The sequence below is a fragment of the Bos taurus genome, chromosome 12, assembly GCF_002263795.3.
Source record: "Bos taurus isolate L1 Dominette 01449 registration number 42190680 breed Hereford chromosome 12, ARS-UCD2.0, whole genome shotgun sequence".
Lineage (NCBI taxonomy): Eukaryota > Metazoa > Chordata > Mammalia > Artiodactyla > Bovidae > Bos > Bos taurus.
In genome coordinates, this window is record NC_037339.1 from 2724987 (window position 1) to 2746129 (window position 21143).

At 39.8% G+C, this 21143-nt stretch overlaps 1 protein-coding gene across 1 annotated transcript in view; it reads left to right on the forward strand.

The window, feature by feature from the left end:
* DIAPH3 (diaphanous related formin 3) overlaps window positions 1-19461 on the forward strand; it is a 563614-nt gene extending 544153 nt beyond the window's left edge. The window contains 1 exon segment of the mRNA NM_001192614.2: window positions 18231-19461. Within this exon segment, the coding sequence (NP_001179543.2) occupies window positions 18231-18493 (263 nt within the window). The 3' untranslated portion in view covers window positions 18494-19461.
* Window positions 19462-21143: the final 1682 nt, after the last annotated feature.

A 21143-nucleotide genomic window follows, 5' to 3' on the forward strand; every position in this document is an offset into this window, starting at 1 on the left:
TCAACCTAGATAGCATATTCAAAAGTAGAGACATTACTTTGCCAACAAAGGTCCATCTAGTCAAGGCTATGGTTTTTCCAGTGGTCATGTATGGATATGAGTGTTGGACTGTGAAGAAAGCTGAGTGCCGAAGAATTGATGCTTTTGAACTGTGGTGTAGGAGAAGACTCTTGAGAGTCCCTTGGACTGCAAGGAGATCCAGCCAGTCCATCCTAAAGGAGATCAGTCCTGGGTGTTCATTGGAAGGACTGATGTTGGAGCTGAAACTCCAATACTTTGGCCACCTGATGCGAAGAGCTGACTCATTGGGAAGACCCTGATGCTGGGAAAGATTGAGGGCCAGAGGAGAAAGGGACGGCAGAGGATGAGATGGTTGGATGGCATCACCGACTCGATGGACATGGGTTTGGGTAAACTCCGGGAGCTGGTGATGGACAGGGAGGCCTGGTGTGCTGTGGTTCATGGGCTCGCAAAGAGTCAGACACGACTGAGTGACTGAACTGAAGTGAATAGTACAAAATCCATCTGAGATAGTTACTCATCACTGGAGTTTTCTTTTTTTTTTTTAATATATATTTAATTGGAGGCTAATTACTTTCAATATTGTATTGGTTTTGCCATACATCGACATGAATCTGCCACGAGTGTACTCGTGTTCCCCATCCTGAACCCCCCTCCCACCTCTCTCGCCATCCCATCCTTCTGGGTCATCCCAGTGCACCAGCCCCAAGCATCCTGTATCATGTATCGAACCTGGACCAGCGATTCGTTTCACATACGATAACATACGTGTTTCAATGCCATTCTCCCAAATCATCCCACCCTCACATTCTCCCACAGAGTCCAAAAGACTGTTCTATGCATCTGTGTCTCTTTTGCTGTCTCACATACAGGGTTATTGTTACCATCTTTCTAAATTCAATATATATGCATTAGTATACTGTATTGGTGTTTTTCTTCCTGGCTTACTTCACTCTGTATAATAGGCTCCAGTTTCATCCACCTCATTAGAACTGATTCAAATGTTTTCTTTTTAGTGGCTGAGTAATATTTCTTTGTTTGTATGTACCACAGCTTTCTTATCCATTCATCTGCTGATGAACATCTAGGTTGCTTCCATGTCCTGGCTATTATAAACAGTGCTGCGATGAACATTGGGGTACATGTGTCTCTTTCAATCCTGGTTTCCTCAGTGTGTATGCCCAGCACTGGGATTGCTGGGTCGTATGGCAGTTCTATTTCCAGTTTTTTAAGGAATCTCCACACATGTTCTCCATGGTGGCTGTACTAGTTTGCATTCCCACCAACATCACTAGAGTTTTCTGTAAATATACCTGATTCAAAACTCTTACAGGTGTTAGCACTGGTAGAAATCCCAGGTTCTAGGCCTGTGCTGTCAGGACAGTAGCCAATAGCTGTGTGTGGCTCTTGAGCTCTCAGACTGTGACTAGTCTGAATTAAGATGTACTTGCAATAGGGTCTATGAATTTTGAGTGAAGGAAGTAAGTTTTGGCTGTGCATATGTATTTGAGACATGTATATGTAGATAGAAAATAAAAGAGAGAATAGCTACTGAATAGAAGAACTAGGAGCATAGAACCATTGGTCATTTCAACATTTAATAATGTGGAAAAAGACAACAGCTAATTCCAATTCAATAGCAAACTAAGACATGTTTTATTTAACTTAAATTAATTTGAGCTTTGCCAGTCTTCCATGTAACTAGTTTGGCTCAAGAGCTGTGGTACATTTAGGCTTCTCCGAATTGAGACTATTTCCCTTTTTCTCAAATGCTACAAAGAAGCCTGGAAACACTCAAACTGATAGCAGAAAAGATACCATTTCTCTATTGAATAGAAAACTATTTTCAGTTATTTATTCATTAAATTATCTATCTGAAAATATATATTTATTTTTATAAAAATATATATTGTGTGCTTATACAGTACAAATTTATAACATATAGAACAGAATTCTGAATTAACTCTGTCTTTGAATTATTACATGTATGTGTGTATATGTTAGTTGCTCAGTCTTCTCCAACTCTGTGACTCCATGGACTGTGACCCGCCAGGCTCCTCTGTCCATGGGATTCTCCAGGCAAGAACACTGGAGTGGGTTGCCATGCCCTCCTCCAGGGGATCTTCCCAACCCAGGGATCGTACCCAGGTCTCCTGCATTGCAGGCAGATTCTTTACCATCTGAGCCACCAGGGAAGCCCTAAAATATGTATATTGTAATTTAAATTGTGGACTTAGAATGTTATTACAAAGATCTAAGTGTAACATTGATTATAAAATACAGCAATATTTTGCATTGTGAAAATACACAGCACAAAACGCTTCCCACAGGCTCGCGGGCTGCTGCTTCATTGTGTCCTGTGTGCTGCCGTCCTCAACATGGAACCTCCTTCTCGGGTTCTGAAACAGCTACTCTGCCTCTCACACTAAGTCTTTGTGGAGGAGAAGTAAATAAGATTTTTTTCTTTTAAGGACATAGATGGGAAATTAAACATGTTGCTTTCATTTACTTTCACTGACCCCATCTAGTCTCTGGTCATATGGGGCTTCAAGGAATAACAGGAAGTATAATCTGCACCTGTATTAATGAATTTAGGGGGAATTACCAGTTTTCTATATCAGCCTGAAAAGATTAGATATAACAAAGCTTTTGTCCTTATATGTGAATAAATATATGGAAAAAATATGTACTATAACTATAAAATACATATTTGATTTTGAAGACTTAGTACAAAACAAAAATTAAGGATTTCGCTAGTATATTTTTTATTTTGCTTACATGTTGAAATGATAATAGTTGACATTGGTTAAGTAAACTGCCTTGTTCAGACTAGTTACACCGGGTTTTCCTTCCCCAGTTTTTAGGGTGACCACTGGACAGTGTTAAGTAGCATGTGTAGCTCACTTTCATGATGCTTGTTGTATCTCCATTGGACAGTGCCATTCTAGACTCGAAGCTAGGTCCTCAGGAGGCCAGAAAGCACAAATGTGTACATGAAATAAAAGTTGACATGTCATCAGTTTCTCGGAGTGTTCTTCTGAAGTGTTTTCTTTGGGAAGGATTAATATGAAGTCAGGTGGTAAAACTATGGCATGCTTAGGTTTTGTCACTCAAGAAATAATGTTTTAAACACCTGTTATAAAGCAGGCACTATTCTAAGAACTATTTTATTTATTCTTTGTGAATGAAACAAAGATTGTTGCCTTTGTGGAGCTTACATTCTAGCAAGTTAGATCAGAATTAGATGATACGAGTTTGTTTTTCTTGCTCCTTGAACATGCTGCTTTTGTTTCGATATGGCTAGTGAATGTGACTCTATATGTGGTGACAGGCTGGGGAGACCTAAAGGAACATTTTTATGTATAAAGTCATACCTAAAGTTATTTCATTTAAAATCATCTTCATTACATGCATTGCAGGACTGAATTCTCCAATGAATAAACACAGATAGTTTTAAGCAGATTTTTATTAGGCTGAAAATCAACTTCAAGTTTATAAGGTTATATTCAAAAAGATTCTATGAGCATCAGTTCTCGTGTGTTTTGGTACTGGTACACGAGTTGGGTTTGTTTTTTCTGCAGAATTTTGGACTAACTAAATAATGGTTTTGCATGTTCATAATAGAAATGACAGGACCCAGAATGTCTCAAGGCCTGAGCACCTAGCATGGTGGATAAGTATTCAGCGGGTTAACTAATGAGTTAACTTAACAATGACTTCAGCTTATGATCTCTGGAAGAATAGTTGAAGAAATTGTGGATGTTTGGCTTGGCAAAGATTTGGGGATTGCGATATCTGTCTTTAAATAGTTGAAGAACTGGTGAATGGAAGAGGAATTAGACTCTCTCTTTTTTGTAATATAAATTTATTTATTTTAATTGGAGGCTAATTACTTTACAATATTGTATTGGTTTTGCCATACATTGACATGGATCCGCCATGGGTGTACATGGGTTCCCCATCCTGAACCCCCCTCCCACCTCCCTCCCCATCCCATCCCTCTGGGTCATCCCAGTGCACCAGCCCCGAGCGTCCTGTATCATGTATCAAACCTGGACTGGTGATTTGTTTCACATATGATAACATACATGTTTCAATGCCATTTTCCCAAAGCATCCCACCCTCGCCCTCTCCCACAGAGTCCAAAAGACTGTTCTATGCATCTGTGTCTCTTTTGCTGTCTCACATACAGGGTTATTGTTACCATCTTTCTAAATTCCATATATATGCGTTAGTATATTGTATTGGTGTTTTTCTTTCTGGCTTACTTCACTCTGTATAATAGGCTCCAGTTTCATCACCTCATTAGAACTGATTCAAATGTTTTCTTTTTAATGGCTGAGTAATACTCCATTGTGTATATGTACCACAGCTTTCTTATCCATCCGTCTGCTGATGGATATGTAGTTTGCTTCCATATCCTGGCTGTTATAAACAGTGCTGCAAAGAACATTGGGGTACACGTGTCTCTTTCCCTTCTGGTTTCCTCAGTGTGTATGCCCAGCAGTGGGATTGCTGGATCATATGGCAGTTCTATTTCCAGTTTTTTTAAGGAATCTCCACACTGTTCTCCATAGTGGCTGTACTAGTTTGCATTCCCACCAACAGTGTAAGCGAGTTCCCTTTTCTCCACACCCTCTCCAGCATTTATTACTTGTAGACTTTTGGATCGCAGCCATTCTGACTGGTGTGAAATGGTACCTCATTGTGGTTTTGATTTGCATTTCTCTGATAATGAGTGATGTTGAGCATCTTTCCATGTGTTTGTTAGCCATTTGTATGTCTTCTTTGGAGAAATGTCTGTTTAGTTCTTTGGCCCACTTTTTGTTTGGGTCGTTTATATTTCTAGAATTGAGCTGCAGGAGTTGCTTGTATATTTTTGAGACTCTCTTAATACGGCCCTAGTGGGAAAAATCAGTAGGACTAGTGACTAAGATCTTAGGGGAACAAACACTAGATAAATATAAGTTAAAACATTTAATTATTAGAGGAATATATTGCCTTGTGAGATGGTGAGACTATGACTAGAGGTCTTCAGATTTAGACTGGACAACCATTGGATGGGATTCTGAGTAAAGGGAATTCAGGCTTTGGATAGATGGTTCTGGCAACTCACTAAGGGTCTTTCCAAACCTGAGGTTGGCCTCGATATTATATGATTCTGTGAAAGTGAAATGGAATTGAAATAGCATACCTTACTCATTTAGGGGAAAAAAAAAAAAACTGCGTTTGCGGTATCTAGTAAATGTTGACTTAGGAAATATACAAAATATAAATACATAAGCACACTATAAGATCCCACTTAGAAATGGCCTAAGGAAAATATTTAGTTCCTACAGTATTCATCTGGTTATTTTCCAGTACCGCTTCCTGGTCATTAGCATGGGGTATAGGCTTCTCCTCAAATCTCAAGTGTAAAGTGCTCTTTTCCTTTCACAGTATGTCTTTTGCCATGGCCTCATCCTCTGCCCCCAGAGCTGTGGGGGAGTAAGATGTGAATTCTGTTTGCTGGAGGCAAATATCGAAGTCTCTGTGACCTTGAGGTTCATGGACTTATCTAAACCTCAGTTTCCTCATTTATTAAATGTTAGTCGAAGTGTTAGTTGCTCAGTCATGTCCGACTCTTTGCAACCCCATGGACTGTAGCCCCACCAGGCTCCTCGGTCCATGGGATTTTTCCAGGCAAGACTACTGGAGTGGGTAACCATTCCCTTCTCCAGGGGATCATCCCAATCCAGGGATCAAACCCAGGTCTACCACATTGCAGGCAGATTCTTTACCGTCTGAGTGACCACAGAAGTTGTTAATACTTTTATCTTAGAGTTGTTGAAACATTTTTAAATAACAGTAAAAGGTTTAACACGGAGAAGGCAATGGCACCCCACTCCAGTACTCTTGCCTGGAAAATCCCATGGACGGAGGAGCGTGGTAGGCTGCAGTCCATGGGGTCGCTAAGAGTCGGAGACAACTGAGTGACTTCACTTTCACTTTTCAGTTTCATGCATTGGAGAAGGAAATGGCAACCCACTCCAGTGTGCTTGCCTGGAGAATCCCAGGGACAGGGGAGCCTGGTAGGCTACCATCTATGAGGTCACACAGAGTCAGACACAACTGAAGTGACTTAGCATAGCATAGCAAAAGGTTTAACATATATTATGTATCCACTAACTGTAATATCAAGCTATATACCTGTATAATTTGCCTACATTCTTCCTCATAAACTACCAGACCAACCCATGAATTTATTTACTATCTGGTATCCATCAGTTGACAGGCAATTGCATACTTTAAAAACCATTTACTTAATGGCTGCTAAGCCACACACTGGTGACCACTAGTGCCTGGTAGCTTGAGACAGCTGTCAGTGACAGATAGCAAGACTAGTAATAGTAAACAGACGCTTTGGTTGGTTTTGGTATGTAAAAGTTAAGAGGGAGTTGCTTTGCACATGAAAATTTGAATTGAAAATGTGTTCTGTGATTGTGCAAAACAGCAGTGCTGTCTTTAAATTTTTATTCAAAGGACAGTGAAATAGACCAAGACTGAATTATTGTTATTATTGTTCAGTTCATCAGTCATGTCAGATTCCTTGAGACCCAAAGGACTGCAGCATGCCAGGCTTCCCTGTTCTTCAGCATCTCCCAGGGCTTGCTCAAACTCATGTCCATTGATGAGTTGGTGATGCCATCCAACCATTTTATCCTCTGTCATCCCCTTGTCCTCCTGCCTTCAATCTTGCCCAGCATCAGGGTCTTTTCCAATGAGTCCGTTCTTCTCATCAGGTGGACAAAGTATTGGAGCTTCAGCTTCAGTATCAGTCCTTCCAATGAATATTCAGGACAGATTTCCTTTAGGATTGACTGGCTGGATCTCCTTGCTGTCCAAGGGACTCTCAAGAGTCTTCTCCAACACCACAGTTCAAAAGCATCAATTCTTTGGCATTGAGCCTTCTTTGTGGTCCAGCTCTCACATCCATACATGACTACTGGAAAAACCATAGCTTTAACTAGGTGGACCTTCATCGGCAAAGTAATGTCTCTGCTTTTTAATATGCTGTCTAGGTTGGTCATAACTTGTCTTCCAAGGAGCAAGCATCTTTTATTTTATTTTATTTTTTTTATTTTTTTTGCATCTTGTAATTTCATGGCTGCAGTCACCATCTGCAGTGATTTTGGAGCCCAAGAAAATAAAGTCTGTCACTGTTTCCCCATCTATTTGCCATGACGTGATGGGACTAGATAGCATATTGAAAAGCAGAGACATTACTTTGCCAACAAAGGTCCGTCTAGTCAAGGCTATGGTTTTTCCAGTGGTCATGTATGGGTGGGAGAGTTGAACTATGAAGAAAGCTGAGCGCCAAAGAATTGACGCTTTTGAACTGTGGTGTTGGAGAAGGCTCTTGAGAGTCCCTTGGACTGCAAGGAGATCCAACCAGTCCATTCTGAAGGAGATCAGCCCTGGGTGTTCTTTGGAAGGAATGATGCTACAGCTGAAACTCCAATACTTTGGCCACCTCATGCGAAGAATTGATTCATTGGAAAAGACCCTGATACCAGGAGGGATTGGGGCCAGGAGGAAAAGGGGACGATAGAGGATGAGATGGCTGGATGGCATCACCGACTCGATGGACATGAGTTTGAGTGAACTCCAGGAAATGGTGATGGACAGGGAGGCCTGGCCTGCTGTAATTCATGGGGTTGCAAAGACACAACTGAGCAACTGAACTGAACTGATGGGACCAGATGCCATGACCTTTGTTTTTTGAATGTTGAGCTTTAAGCCAGCGTTTTCACTCTCCTCTTTCACCATGATCAAAAGGCTTTTAGTTCTTCACTTTCTGCCATAAGGGTGGTGTCATCTGCATATCTGAGGCAATTGATATTTCTCCCAGCAATCTTGATTCCAGCTTGTGCTTTATCCACCCTGGCATTTCTCATGATGTGCTCTGCATATAAGTTAAATAAGCCAGGTGACAATATACAGCCTTGATGTACTCCTTTCCCGATTTGGAACCAGTCAGTTGTTCTGTGTCCAATCCTAACTGTTACTTCTTGTCCCACATACAGGTTTCTCAGGAAGCAGGGAAGGTGATATGTTATTCCCATCTCTTGAAGAATTTTGCACAGTTTCTTGTGGTCCACATAGTCAAAGGCTTTAGCTTAGTCAATGAAGCAGAAGTAGATGTTTTTCTGGAACTCTTTTCCTTTTTCAGTGATTCAGCGGATGTTGTCAATTCCATCTCGGGTTCCTCTGCCTTTTCTAAATCCAACTTGAACATCTGGAAGTTCTCGGTTCATGTACTATTGAAGCCTCACCTGGAAAATTTTGAACATTACTTTACTAGCATGTGAACTGAGTGCAATTGTGTGATAGTTTGAATGTTCTTTGGCATTACCCTTCTTTGGAAATGGAATGAAAACTGATCTTTTCCAGTCCTGTGGCCACTGCTGAGTTTTCCAAATTTGCTGACATACTGAGGGCAGCACTTTCACAGCATCATCTTTTAGGACTGGAAATAGCTCAACTGGAATTCCATCACCTCCACTAGCTTTGTTTCTAGATATGCTTCCTAAGGCCCAGGATGTCTGGCTCTAGGTGAGTGATCACACCATCGTGGTTATCTGGGTCATGAAGATCTTTTTTGTACAGTTCTTCTGTGTATTCTTGCCGCCTCTTCTTAATATCATCTGCTTCTGTTAGGTCCATACAGTTTTTGTCCTTTATTGTGCCCTTTATTGTGTATGAAATGTTCCTTTGGTAGCTCTAATCATCTGGAAGAGATCTCTAGTCTTTCCCATTCTACTGTTTTCCTCTATTTCTTTGCATTGGTCACTTAGGAAGGCTTTCTTTTTCCTCTGTGCTATTCTTTGGAATTCTACATTCAGATGAATGTATCTTTCCTTTTCTCCCTTGCCTTTAGCTTCTTTTCTTTTCTCAGCCATTTGTAAGACCTCCTCAGATAACCATTTTGCCTTTTTGCATTTCTTTTTTCTTGAAAATGGTTTTTATCACCACTTCCTTTTTTTTTTTGACATTTAAAATTTTTTATTGAAGTATAACTGACACACAACATTATATTAGTTTCAGGTGTACAACATGATTTGATATTTGTATATATTGTGAAATGTTCACCACAGTAAGTCTAGTTAACATCACCATATACAGTTATATAATTTTTTTCAGTGTAAGAATTTTTAAGATCTAGTCTTTTAGCAACTTTCAAATGTGCAATATAGTATTATTAACAGTAGTCTCCATGCTGTATATTACATCCTACAAATTATTTTATGACTGGAAGACTGTAAATTTTGACTCTCGTCTGTATCTCCTTTATCCATTCATCCACTGATGGACATTTAGGCTGTTTCCATATCTTGGTTATTGTAAATAAGGCTGCAGTGAACATGGGTGTGCATATTTTCTTTCAAATCAGTGTTTTCACTTTCCTCAAATAAATAGTCAGAAATAGAATTGCTAGATGATATGACAGCTCTATTTTAAATTTTTGAGGAACCTCCATGCTGCTTTCCATAGTAGCTGCACAAATTTACATTCCCACCAACAGTGCACAAGGATTCGCTTTGCTGCACCTCCTCTCCAACAGTTATTACTTGTCTTTTGATAATAACCATTTTAGCAAGTATGAAGTGATATTTCACTGTGGTTTTGATTTGCATTTTCCTGATGATGATGACGCTGTGAAAGTGCTGCACTCAATATGCCAGCAAATATGGAAAACTCAGCAGTGGCCACAGGACTGGAAAAGGTCAGTTTTTGTTCCAATCCCAAAGAAAGGCAATGCCAAAGAATGCTCAAACTACCACACAATTGCACTCATCTCACATGCTAGTAAAGTAATGCTTAAAATTCTCCAAGCCAAGCTTCAGCAATACGTGAACCATGAACTTCCAGATGTTCAAGCTGGTTTGTTTTTTTTTTTTTTAATTTTTTTTTAAATTTTATTTTATTTTTAAACTTTACAATATTGTGTTAGTTTTGCCAAATATTGAAATGAATCCACCACAGGTATACATGTGTTCCCCATCCTGAACCCTCCTCCCTCTTCCCTCCCCGTACCATCCCTCTGGGTCGTCCCAGTGCACCAGCCCCAAGCATCCAGTATCGTGCATCGAACCTGGACTGGCGACTCGTTTCATACATGATATTATATATGCTTCAATGCCATTCTCCCAAATCTTCCCACCCTCTCCCTCTCCCATAGAATCCATAAGACTGTTCTATACATCAGTGTCTCTTTTACTGTCTCATACACAGGGTTATTGTTACTATCTTTCTAAATTCCATATATATGCATTAGTATACTGTATTGGTGTTTTTCTTTCTGGCTTACTTCACTCTGTATAATAGGCTTCAGTTTCATCACCTCATTAGAACTGATTCAAATGTATTCTTTTTAATGGCTTAGTAATACTCCATTGTGTATATGTACCATAGCTTTCTTATCCATTCATCTGCTGATGGACATCTAGGTTGCTTCCATGTCCTGGCTATTATAAACAGTGCTGCGATGAACAATGAACATTGGGGTACACGTGTCTCTTTCCCTTCTGGTTTCCTCAGTGTGTATGCCCAGCAGTGGGATTGCTGGATCATAAGGTAGTTTTATTTCCAGTTTTTTAAGGAATCTCCACACTGTTCTCCATAGTGGCTGTACTAGTTTGCATTCCCACCAACAGTGTAAGAGGGTTCCCTTTTCTCTACACCCTCTCCAGCATTTATTGCTTGTAGACTTTTGGATTGCAGCCATTCTGACTGGTGTGAAATGGTACCTCATAGTGGTTTTGATTTGCATTTCTCTGATAATGAGTGATGTTGAGCATCTTTTCATGTGTTTGTTAGCCATCTGTATGTCTTCTTTGGAGAAATGTCTATTTAGTTCTTTGGCCCATTTTTTGATTGGGTCATTTATTTTTCTGGAGTTGAGCTGTAGGAGTTGCTTGTATATTTTTGAGATTAGTTGTTTGTCAGTTGCTTCATTTGCTATTATTTTCTCCCATTCTGAAGGCTGCCTTTTTGCCTTGCTAATAGTTTCCTTTGTTGTGCAGAAGCTTTTAAGTTTAATTAGGTCCCATTTGTTTATTTTTGCTTTTATTTCCAATATTCTGGGAGGTGGGTCATAGAGGATCCTGCTATGATGTATGTCAGAGAGTGTTTTGCCTATGTTCTCCTCTAGGAGTTTTATAGTTTCTGGTCTTACGTTGAGATCTTTAATCCATTTTGAGTTTATTTTTGTGTATGGTGTTAGAAAGTGTTCTAGTTTCATTCTTTTACAAGTGGTTGACCAGTTTTCCCAGCACCACTTGTTAAAGAGATTGTCTTTAATCCATTGTATATTCTTGCCTCCTTTGTCAAAGATAAGGTGTCCATATGTGCGTGGATTTATCTCTGGGCTTTCTATTTTGTTCCATTGACCTATATTTCTGTCTTTGTGCTAGTACCATACTGTCTTGATAACTGTGGCTTTGTAGTAGAGCCTGAAGTCAGGTAGGTTGATTCCTCCAGTTCTATTCTTCTTTCTCAAGATAGCTTTGGCTATTCAATGTTTTTTGTATTTCCATACAAATTGTGAAATTATTTGTTCTAGCTCTGTGAAGAATACCGTTGGTAGCTTGATAGGGATTGCATTGAATCTATAAATTGCTTTGGGTAGTATACTCATTTTCACTATATTGATTCTTTCAATCCATGAACATGGTTATCACCACTTCCTGTACAGTGTTACGAACCTCCGTCCATATTTCTTCAGGCACTCTGTCTATCAAATCTAATCCCTTGAATCTATTTGTCACTTCCACTGTATCATCATAAGAGACTTGATTTAGGTCATACCTGAATGGTCTAGTGGTTTTCCCTACTTTCTTCAATTTCAGTCTGAATTTTGCACCGAGGAGTTCATGATCTGAGCCACAGTCAGCTCCCAGTCTTGTTTTTGCTGACTGTATAGAGCTTCTCCATCTTTGACTGCAAAGAACATAATCAATTTGATTTTGGTATTGTCCATCTGCTGATGTCCATATGTAGAGTCATCTCTTCTGTTATTGGAAGAGAGTGTTTGATATGACCAGTGAATAGAAGTGTATATATCTAGTTAATGCAAAAATCCTAATTTAATTGTCAGTTATCTCCTTTATTCAGAAATGGCTTTTATCTGTCATCTCTGCTTTCTTTTGTTTAAATTGGGGGAGTAATCTTTTTTTATCATTTTTGTTTCTACTTAATTGGTTTCTATAAGAATTTCTTGACACTCCTAAAAGATTTTTAGATACATACAAAATGCCCTTTTGATCTTTTTTATCTTTTTTTATCTTTTTGATCATTTTTTATATGTTTTCAATACAAAAAGTAAAATAAACAGCAAAATGAAGCAAAGAAAAGACAATTATTTATAGCACCAGTAAATCAATAGTAAGGAAAACCACAGGGGTAAAGGCTGCAGGTGGCCAGCAGTAACTTCAGTTATTGCATAGATTAAAAACATATATTTGTCACACACTTTACTATCATGTAGGCCCAGTAGTGCTTTAAAATTATATTTATGGGTCATTTTTTCTCCTGCCAAAGAAATGGTATTACTGGGTAAACCAAACAGCTGCTTAATAGGTCAAAGTAATAGTTAAGAGCAAAAGGTAAGGAACTGTAAGGAGAGATCAAATTTCAGGAAGACTGAAGAGATGCAGTCAATTTAGGACACCAGAGTTCTCTATTCTTCCTCCTGTCAAACTACCACAGGCTCACCATTGACCACAAAAGGCAGGAGCTCTATTTCATATTTCATCTGAGAATTGGCACTTCTAAGAACCCAGTGCCCATTAGAACCACAATGTGATGGAGGATCAATACTGACTTAAAGGAAATAATGCCTCTTTCTGAACCATAACTGATATTTCCTGTAGCAGAGAGGGTTTTCCCCAAGGGCTGTCAGCCAGCGCCTTAGCCTTGCCTTCTTAGCTCAGGAAACATAACAGCTGTTGGCTGAAATACTTCCTCATTTAGATGCTGGATTACATACATTTATATTTTCTTTTTTCTCAGCGACTTTCCCGGTTCTTGTGTCTTTTATGTTACTCAAGAAATGATGGAAAAGTTAACTCAGGAGGGTGGGTTGGGCATGGTTTTTTGTTTCTAACTTTCTTTGTCATCCAAATCTTCTGTATTCTGCCAAGGTCATGTTGGATCCAGCCCAGTTTGTGGTTTAAGGCTTTTATTCTCTCTCTCTCTCTCTCTCTCTCTCTCTCTCTCTCTCTCAGGTCTAGCAGATTCTCTGTATTTGAGACCCATTCAACTTTTCAACAATTTCCAACTTTTCATTTAGTTTCAGAAAACAACAACAACAACAACAACTGTGTGGGACTGTAGAGCCAAGTCTACAGTAAGAATCACATAAGGAATTAAATGGAAATAAGTGAGTTTCCCTATCTTAAAGGATAATGACGTGTATTCTCACCCTGTTTATTGCCACAGAAACATAAATACAAGATGTGTAGATTGGATTTCCTTACTGGCCTAGCACTAAAAATAGCAGCTGGCCCTGGCCCATCTGTACTCCAGTCACCAATGGCCTGGATATTAGCAGTAGTCCTAGATAGATCATACTTCTTTTCACAGACATCAATTACAATATCTTAAAGGTGGAAAAAAAAAAAAAAAAAAACTTGGATTTGATTCATAAAATAATAGCAGAAGTTTCCTGTCTTTGGAGAACTAAGGAAGCATTCTGATGCTGCTAAGTCACTTCAGTCGTGTCCTACTCTGTGCGACCCCATAGACAGCAGCCCACCAGGCTCCCCTGTCCCTGGGATTCTCCAGCCAAGAACACTGGAGTGGGTTGCCATTTCCTCCTCCAATGCATGAAAGTGAAGAGTGAAAGTGAAGTCGCTCAGTCGTGTCCGACTCTTGGGGACCCCATGGACTGCAGCCCACCAGGCTCCTCCGTCCATGGATTTTCCAGGCAAGAGTGCTGGAGTGGGGTGCCACTGCCCTCTCCGAGGAAGCATTCTACTTTGCCTTGATGCTTTCATCTCCATTTAAAGAGCCCATGTGTCCAAGTGTGTCACCTTGTATTTGGAACTAATTTCACATAAAAAAAGATACAAGCCTACCGGCGTCAAATTGCGATTTATTTCGTAACTCTGAGCACCTGTATATAGAGTTTTTGCCAACTTGCAGAGTTGCAGTATCGCCCTGATGTTTGAAGTGAACCATTTAGAAATTAAGTGCATGTTTTTTGTGTGGAATTTGGGTCTCCAGTTCAGCCCACAGGAAACCACCAATAGCAGACTTTTAAAATAGTATCAATAATAATGGCAAAAGACACCTGAACCAACATTGTAATAAAATGTCTGTATAAAAGAGTACTTCCAACTTGGGAGCTTTCTCTACTCATAAACATTTTCTCTAGTTTGCAGTGGGACAGGGGATCCTTCGCCTACCTAACTTCATTCGTACTTTGCAGTTTGGGATGTGACTTCCTCAGTGCTACAGCTTGGGCCTCCCAAGGCTGAGAACCAGGATGGAGGCTGTTGGGATGCTGAGAGATAAAGGTGCAGGCTGGAGGGAAGTGTTACCAAGGAATTTCTAACAGCTATACGCTCATTCTAAAAGGAGCTCTCTACTTTCTTTTTTATTTCTTCAGTGGTCTCAGGAATGACCTCTTTTTATGTTATTCTGTCTTGTCTATTGCTTCTCAAGAAAGATTCTCCGTCTAAAACCACAGAAGAGTTACATGCCAGCTTGGTTTTTCTTCTTATCACTTTGTGCCTAAAGCTAGCCCAAAACTATCTAAAGTTTTCTCAATAGGGTGGAAACGCTTTTCCCTGCATTGGCTGCCCAGTGTTATCCACCTAATTCTCTGCAGAAGCAGATGGTAAAAGAAAAGCCCATCCTCTGCTGGGCATTTCATCCTTGGATCTGATATAGGTCAAGTAAAGGAGAACAGAAGTATCCAAGGAGTAGCCAACCTTGTTTTTAGCAACACTAGTTTATTAGTGGCCTTGACGAGAGCTGTCTCAGAAGAGTGAAGGGTCAGAAGGGAAGACCCCCAGAGAAGAGAATGGCAGCCCACTCCAGCGTTCCTGCCTAGAGAATTGCATGGACAGAGAGCTTGGTGGGCTACAATCCACAGGGTCCCAAACAGTCAGACACAACTGAGTGTCTGAGCATAAAGGGTCAAAGGCATGATTGGAGCGGGTTCAAGAAAAAAAAGGGAAGAAAGGAAATGAGGCAGCAGTATCAGCAGTTCTTCTGAGATGTTTTGTTACCAAGGCAGCCAACAGTGGAAAAGGGAATAGAGCAGGATATGGAGACAGAGACATTTCTTCTTTAAAGATTGGGGTCGTTACTGCAGAGTACCTGTATGCTGAGGGAAATGGTTGCCTGAAGAAGGAAACCTTGAAAATGCAGGAGAGAAGAAGGCACAGCTGCCACAGGATGGAAGGCAGGTGCCCACCCTGAGGAGTGGTCCTCAGAGGGAGCACGGGGGGAAGGAGTGTGGATGCTGCAGTGAGCAGCTGATGGAGGGTCTCTTCTGATCCCTCTGTGGTGAGTGAGGTGAAGGTGAAGGGGAGCAGGCTGGGTGTTTGCTGAGAGAGCAAAAGGAGAGAGGATGGGCTAGGAGAATGGACAAGGAGTGCCAGGGCCCTGTCAGGGTAAAGGTTGTACCTGAAGTTCAGAGTCAGGAGTTGAGGTAGTACCAGGAGAGAAAAGGAGTCTGCGTGTGACCTTGGAGATACTGAGGTAGCTGACATAGGTACACCATTCACAGAGTTATGCGGGCAGGAAGTCTGTCAGAAAGCATTTTGAAGCATGAGTACAGGACATTGCTATTATGAAACTTAGCTTTGAATTACTTAGCACTTTTTCTTGGCAAAAAGCTTTTTAAATTTCTTTAAGACAGCGTTAGTATCTCCAGAGACAGCATTTGGCTCCTGCCACTGATTTACTCAGTAACTAAGTCTAAGCAAATGATTTAACCTCTTTTTGCTTTTACCTCTCAATCTATAAAATGACAGTGGCAATGTTTCAAGTACAACAAATGCTTTAAAAATAAAAGTGCTACATAAATACAAGCTATTAATAAAATGGTATTTCAACCCTCATGAGTACGGTCACCAGAAAGTCAGAAAGGTCAGAGCATCTGAACAAGCCTTGGGTGGCAGAAGCCTCACTTGGAAGGCTTGGGCAGAGGAAGGCACAGCCAGGTACCTCGAAGGAACTGTCACCCTCATCCTTCCCTTTAGTTCTCACACCTGCTCTCGGAGTCTGACTGTTGAAACCTGAGACTCACAGAGGTGAGCTAACCTGTAAAGCCAAGGGGTGGGACTTGGACTTCAACCCCGACGGACCTTAGAATCCCATGCTGTTTTCACTTTGCCACATGTGGGATTGGGCTTGATACGTTATAGCCGGGAAAAGCGTGGAAGACTTTACCTGTGTCCAATATAGACCTGTATTTTAGCCAATCGAATCTCTTCTCTGCCATCAAAAATGTAATGAGAGTTGCCCAGCAGCAAAATAAATTATAGTTTGTTGGAGATATCATCATGATGGAGTTGTTCACAAGAACTCAAATGACAAGAAAAGATAGGAACGTTTGGGAAGGAGCAGTAAGCAGACTAAAAATTTGCACTTAGCTACAATGCAGTTTTCAAACACTTTGGGGCAGGAGAGTTGATCCTAGAAAAAAAAACTTTTGTGTGTGGTCTTGGGAACTGTAGGAATACAGTGTTAGCTGTGCTTTTTACTGCAAACATGATACGCATGTTATAAACTAGAGAGAGAAACATTCTAAGAGAAAGTCACTGCTCTGTAGATTTTTACTTTTGAGTAACAATTGCCCACCTGATAAAGAAGGTGACAGGAAGAGTGTATTTATTTTCTTCCAACAGCTAAAAGGTGATCAGACTTCTAAAATTTGTTGAGATTGTCCAGAAAAGTGAGTAAAACACTCATCCATCACCGGGAGCCCCGGACAGGAAATGACAGTGCAGTAAATACCTTCAGCAGCTGCCTTTTAACGTACAAGCTGTTTTCAGTTGGAATTTTCAGCACTCACATAAAACACACTGTCATGAGTGACTGCTTCTGCTCCAAAGTCATCGCTGTTGGGATAATGGAACATCTCTCAGCGAATAACCAAAAAACTTTAAATGTCATGTCAAGTTTGTTGAAGCCATTTCAGGCCACGTTCAAGGTTATGAGAATATTGAGGGTTCTGTGTTTGGTTTTTTTTGAGTTTGAGATCTACATGAGATTACTCATAAAGTTGTACGATGTGAGAATTAATTAGGAGAAAATCTGTTGCTCTTTGGGAAAGTCAATTGGCTAGAGTCATTTAGCTGTTAGCTATTATACCTCTTCCCTCACAGCCTGGAGAAGTTGGGATTGCTGTCACTTACCAAAGAACATACATGTGTGTATAGTTTACAGGTCTGTATTGATACATGTGTATGCATTTGGCAAATTATGACATTATTTTGATTTGCTAGGAAATTTTGACAATTTGATTTTTAATTTCCTGTTAGTTTTGACAATTTGATTTTTAATTTCCTGTTAGTTTTTTCTTCTTTTTATTTTCAAAAGGAAATTAATCTCATTATTATTCAAACTAATGCCTGTCTTAGGTGTAGAAATAATTTGCCCACTGCGTATTTATTGAGCACCTACTTTGCTCCACAGCCATCCTAGGCACCAGTGTTACAAGCAGTGTTTAGAACAATGTCCTTGCTCTCAGCGGAGCTTATGTTCTAGTGAAGACATAGACAACAGACAAGTAAGCAAGTATACGATCTGTCCCGTGGTCATAGGTTCTGTGAAGGAAAAGACAGAGTGATGAAAAGGTGAGTGCTATTTTAGATGGATGATCAGAGATGGCCTCTCCCAATAGCACTTGAGCAGAGACCTGAATGAAATGCAAGACCAACCTTGCTAATAACTGAGTGATGGGCGTTTCAGGCACAAAGGAAGCAGGAAGTAAGCATTAATACTAATGAAATAGTTGCCTGTTTATATTTTTTAGCTTATTCTTAACCTCTGTGTGTTTATTTTAAATCTTCCTTACTCTTGAATATTTTTTAGTTTAGTCTGTCAAAAAGGACTTGTTTGTTGAGAATAATTATTTCCGTGTTTCATAATGTGCACAATCCTTGCTTATCACAGTAATAAGTTTAATGTTTCTTTCTTCCTTACTGTAGAAAATCAGAAGTTGCAGTTGACAGAAGGGCCACGTTCACACTACAGTATCAATTGCAGCTCAACAAGGACTGCAGTCGCCAAGGAGCTTAATTATAATCTAGACACTCACACGTCTACAGGGAGGACCAAGGCAGTTGAGAAGAAGGAGGCCTGTGATGCAGAAAGCAACAGAGAAAAGGAAATGGGACTTATTGGCTCTGTTTCTAAAAACGAACCCATTCCTGAAGTTGAAGCCCTGCTGGCAAGATTACGAGCTTTATAAATTAAACTGGTAAAAAATGATTAAGCCAAATATAAAGCCATGCTGTAAGCTGTAACACTTGAAAAAAGTGCTTTTTATATCAGTGACTTTATATAGTTTTAAATTAGGATATATATTAGAAAAATAAAGCTAAATACATGATTGCAGTGCTTCTCCTATGTACTTGAAGTTTTGGCTTATTCAAGATTGTAATGGGCTTTAAATGCTTTTCTTGTCTCCTGGTGTTCGTGTGTTCTATATTTGGTGGTTGAATTATACATAATGCTTCAGAGAGCAGGTAGGTGGCCAGGTGTTCAACAGTGTGTCCTTAAGAAAATACCATCTTTTCAAGTCACTGTGATTTTTACTTTACTATTTTCAGCATTAGTGAACATCAAATCATCAGCCTCCAGTCTTGCTACTTATCCATGTATAGTCCGTGTATGTTATTTATAAAGGGCCAGGTTCCTCCTTAATTGGGATCTGTATGCTGTTAACATAGCACAGAAAACATAAAACTGGATATAATAAAGCTGTGAGGAGATGATTGGTAAGCTCATTATGATCATTGTTGAATTCATGTTAACTAGACCCTGTTGGAGACTATATGGCAACTGAACACATTTCCAAAACTGATGTAATGGGAATAGATGTCCTCTCTTTGCAGAACACACATACCTTAGTGTAAATGGATGTCATGTTACAGTGCTGCCGAAACTCTTAGGGGAGAGAGCGTTTTTTTCCCCCTAATAATGATGATTCTGGGATCGAATTGCCATTTTGAAACTTTCCACATTAAGAATTTTTAATTTCTGTGAACAGACTTGAAATTGCAGTTCCTTTGATCTGACAATCAATAACTTTAACAAAAATCTGAAGTGTTTCAAGGAAAGTCTTCCTATGTAAAGGTTGCAATTTTATCCTATTGGGGGCATCATTAATTCTATTAATTCTATATCAAAGAAAATAAACTTTGTTCTTTGCACTAAATAAAAAAAGTTGCACCTTTTTGTTTTGTAATTAGCATATTCTGTGGATTAGGGGGAAAGAGACTGTGCTCTGCGGTCTATCTAAGCATCTCTTTTGCTTTATGACATGCAGTAAGCAAGTGACTGCTCTTTTACCTTCAGTTAAAAAGCAGTTATATGGAACTAGTCTGGCGAGGTCCACTGCTTTTTATTTCCTTGTTTAAGTTGCCACCTCCTTTCAGCTCCAGGTTAATAAAGTTAATTAATTAGAACAATGAACCAGGCCCTGTTTATAGACACTGGGGAACAGAGTGTGATCCATAGTCAAGGTGGGAATAAATTGTTCTCATCTGTGTTGCTGAAATGTGTGTTTTACCCTCCAGTTGCAATTCGTATTTTCCTGAGAACACATCTTAAAAATCAGGAAAGATGAAGGATATTTACTCATTTAAGCAGACAGGAGCCCTTAACAGCAAGGAAGGAAGCTAAATGCAGGAATCCTGATTATCTGGTCTTCACATGATTTTGCGAAGGCTTGAGATTTTCAGAAACAAAACTAAAATTCAACCTAAAAGTTTGGACACACCAGATGGCAGGTAAGTGTCAATTTAGGACTGGGGAGCAGACACAGGGGAGAGGCCGTCTGGCCAGTAAAGGAGAGTGAAGTTGACACAGTCTCCCAGGGGTGGAGGAAGGCAGGGAAGCCCCGAAACTGAGCAGTCTGCCCCAGGGCATCTGTCTGCAGAGGCTGAAGGACATGCTCAGGCCTGGACAGGAGGCTGCAGCTATGAGGGGAAGCACAGGACAGTTGACAGAGGTAAGAGGCAACCAAGAAACACTGGTTTCTGATGCAAGTGTTTCTTCCAACAATAAGCAAGGAGGTATAATTAGGATTTTTAAAGTCATAATATTCCTTTAGTCAACTTTGGATGAAAACTATAGGGAGGCAGACCTTGAGATACAGTTGTGTTTCTGAGCAAGGAGATTTTGTTTATTTGAATTAGTGAATAAAAAGTCAGTACCTTGACAAGGATGCTCCGTCCAAGCTAGTGACACACCCCAAAATAGATTCCCCTCCCCTTTCTCTCAGGTCAAAGGAGAGAATTTAGCAAGAACACAGACAACTAAGTGATCATCAAGGGGTCCAAAAGCAAAGACCTGCTTGTGGGAAGCCATAAGTTTCCCAGTAAAATATTTAAAGTAATTTAAAAATAAGAAAAGCAATCTAATCTAACTATATACACATATATATCCTTTTCTTAACATGTATTTGAATAGTTAAAATATGCCAAACATCTAATGTTTATGTTAGCAAGTAAACATTTTAGTAACTTATCTGAAAAAACTTCTGTTAAAGCTAAAAAATGCAATTATTTATATTAAGTAAATCTAAAATTCTTAGTTGTTACAATAGTGTTTATTCAAAAACAAGAGTTATTAATGATTTCAAAATGTTAGTTTAGCCACAAATGATTGTTTCTTAGGTTATTCATTCTCATTTTAAAATATCATGATCAGCCACTTCAGTTGAGCCCACCAGGCTCCTCTGTCCATGGGATTGTCCAGGCAAGAACACTGGAGAGAGTTGCCATTTCTTTCTCCAGGGGATCTTCCCCACCCAGGGATCAAACCTGAGTCTTATGCATCTCCTGCATTGCAGGTGGATTCTTTACTGCTGAGCCACAAGGGAACCCCCTAAAATG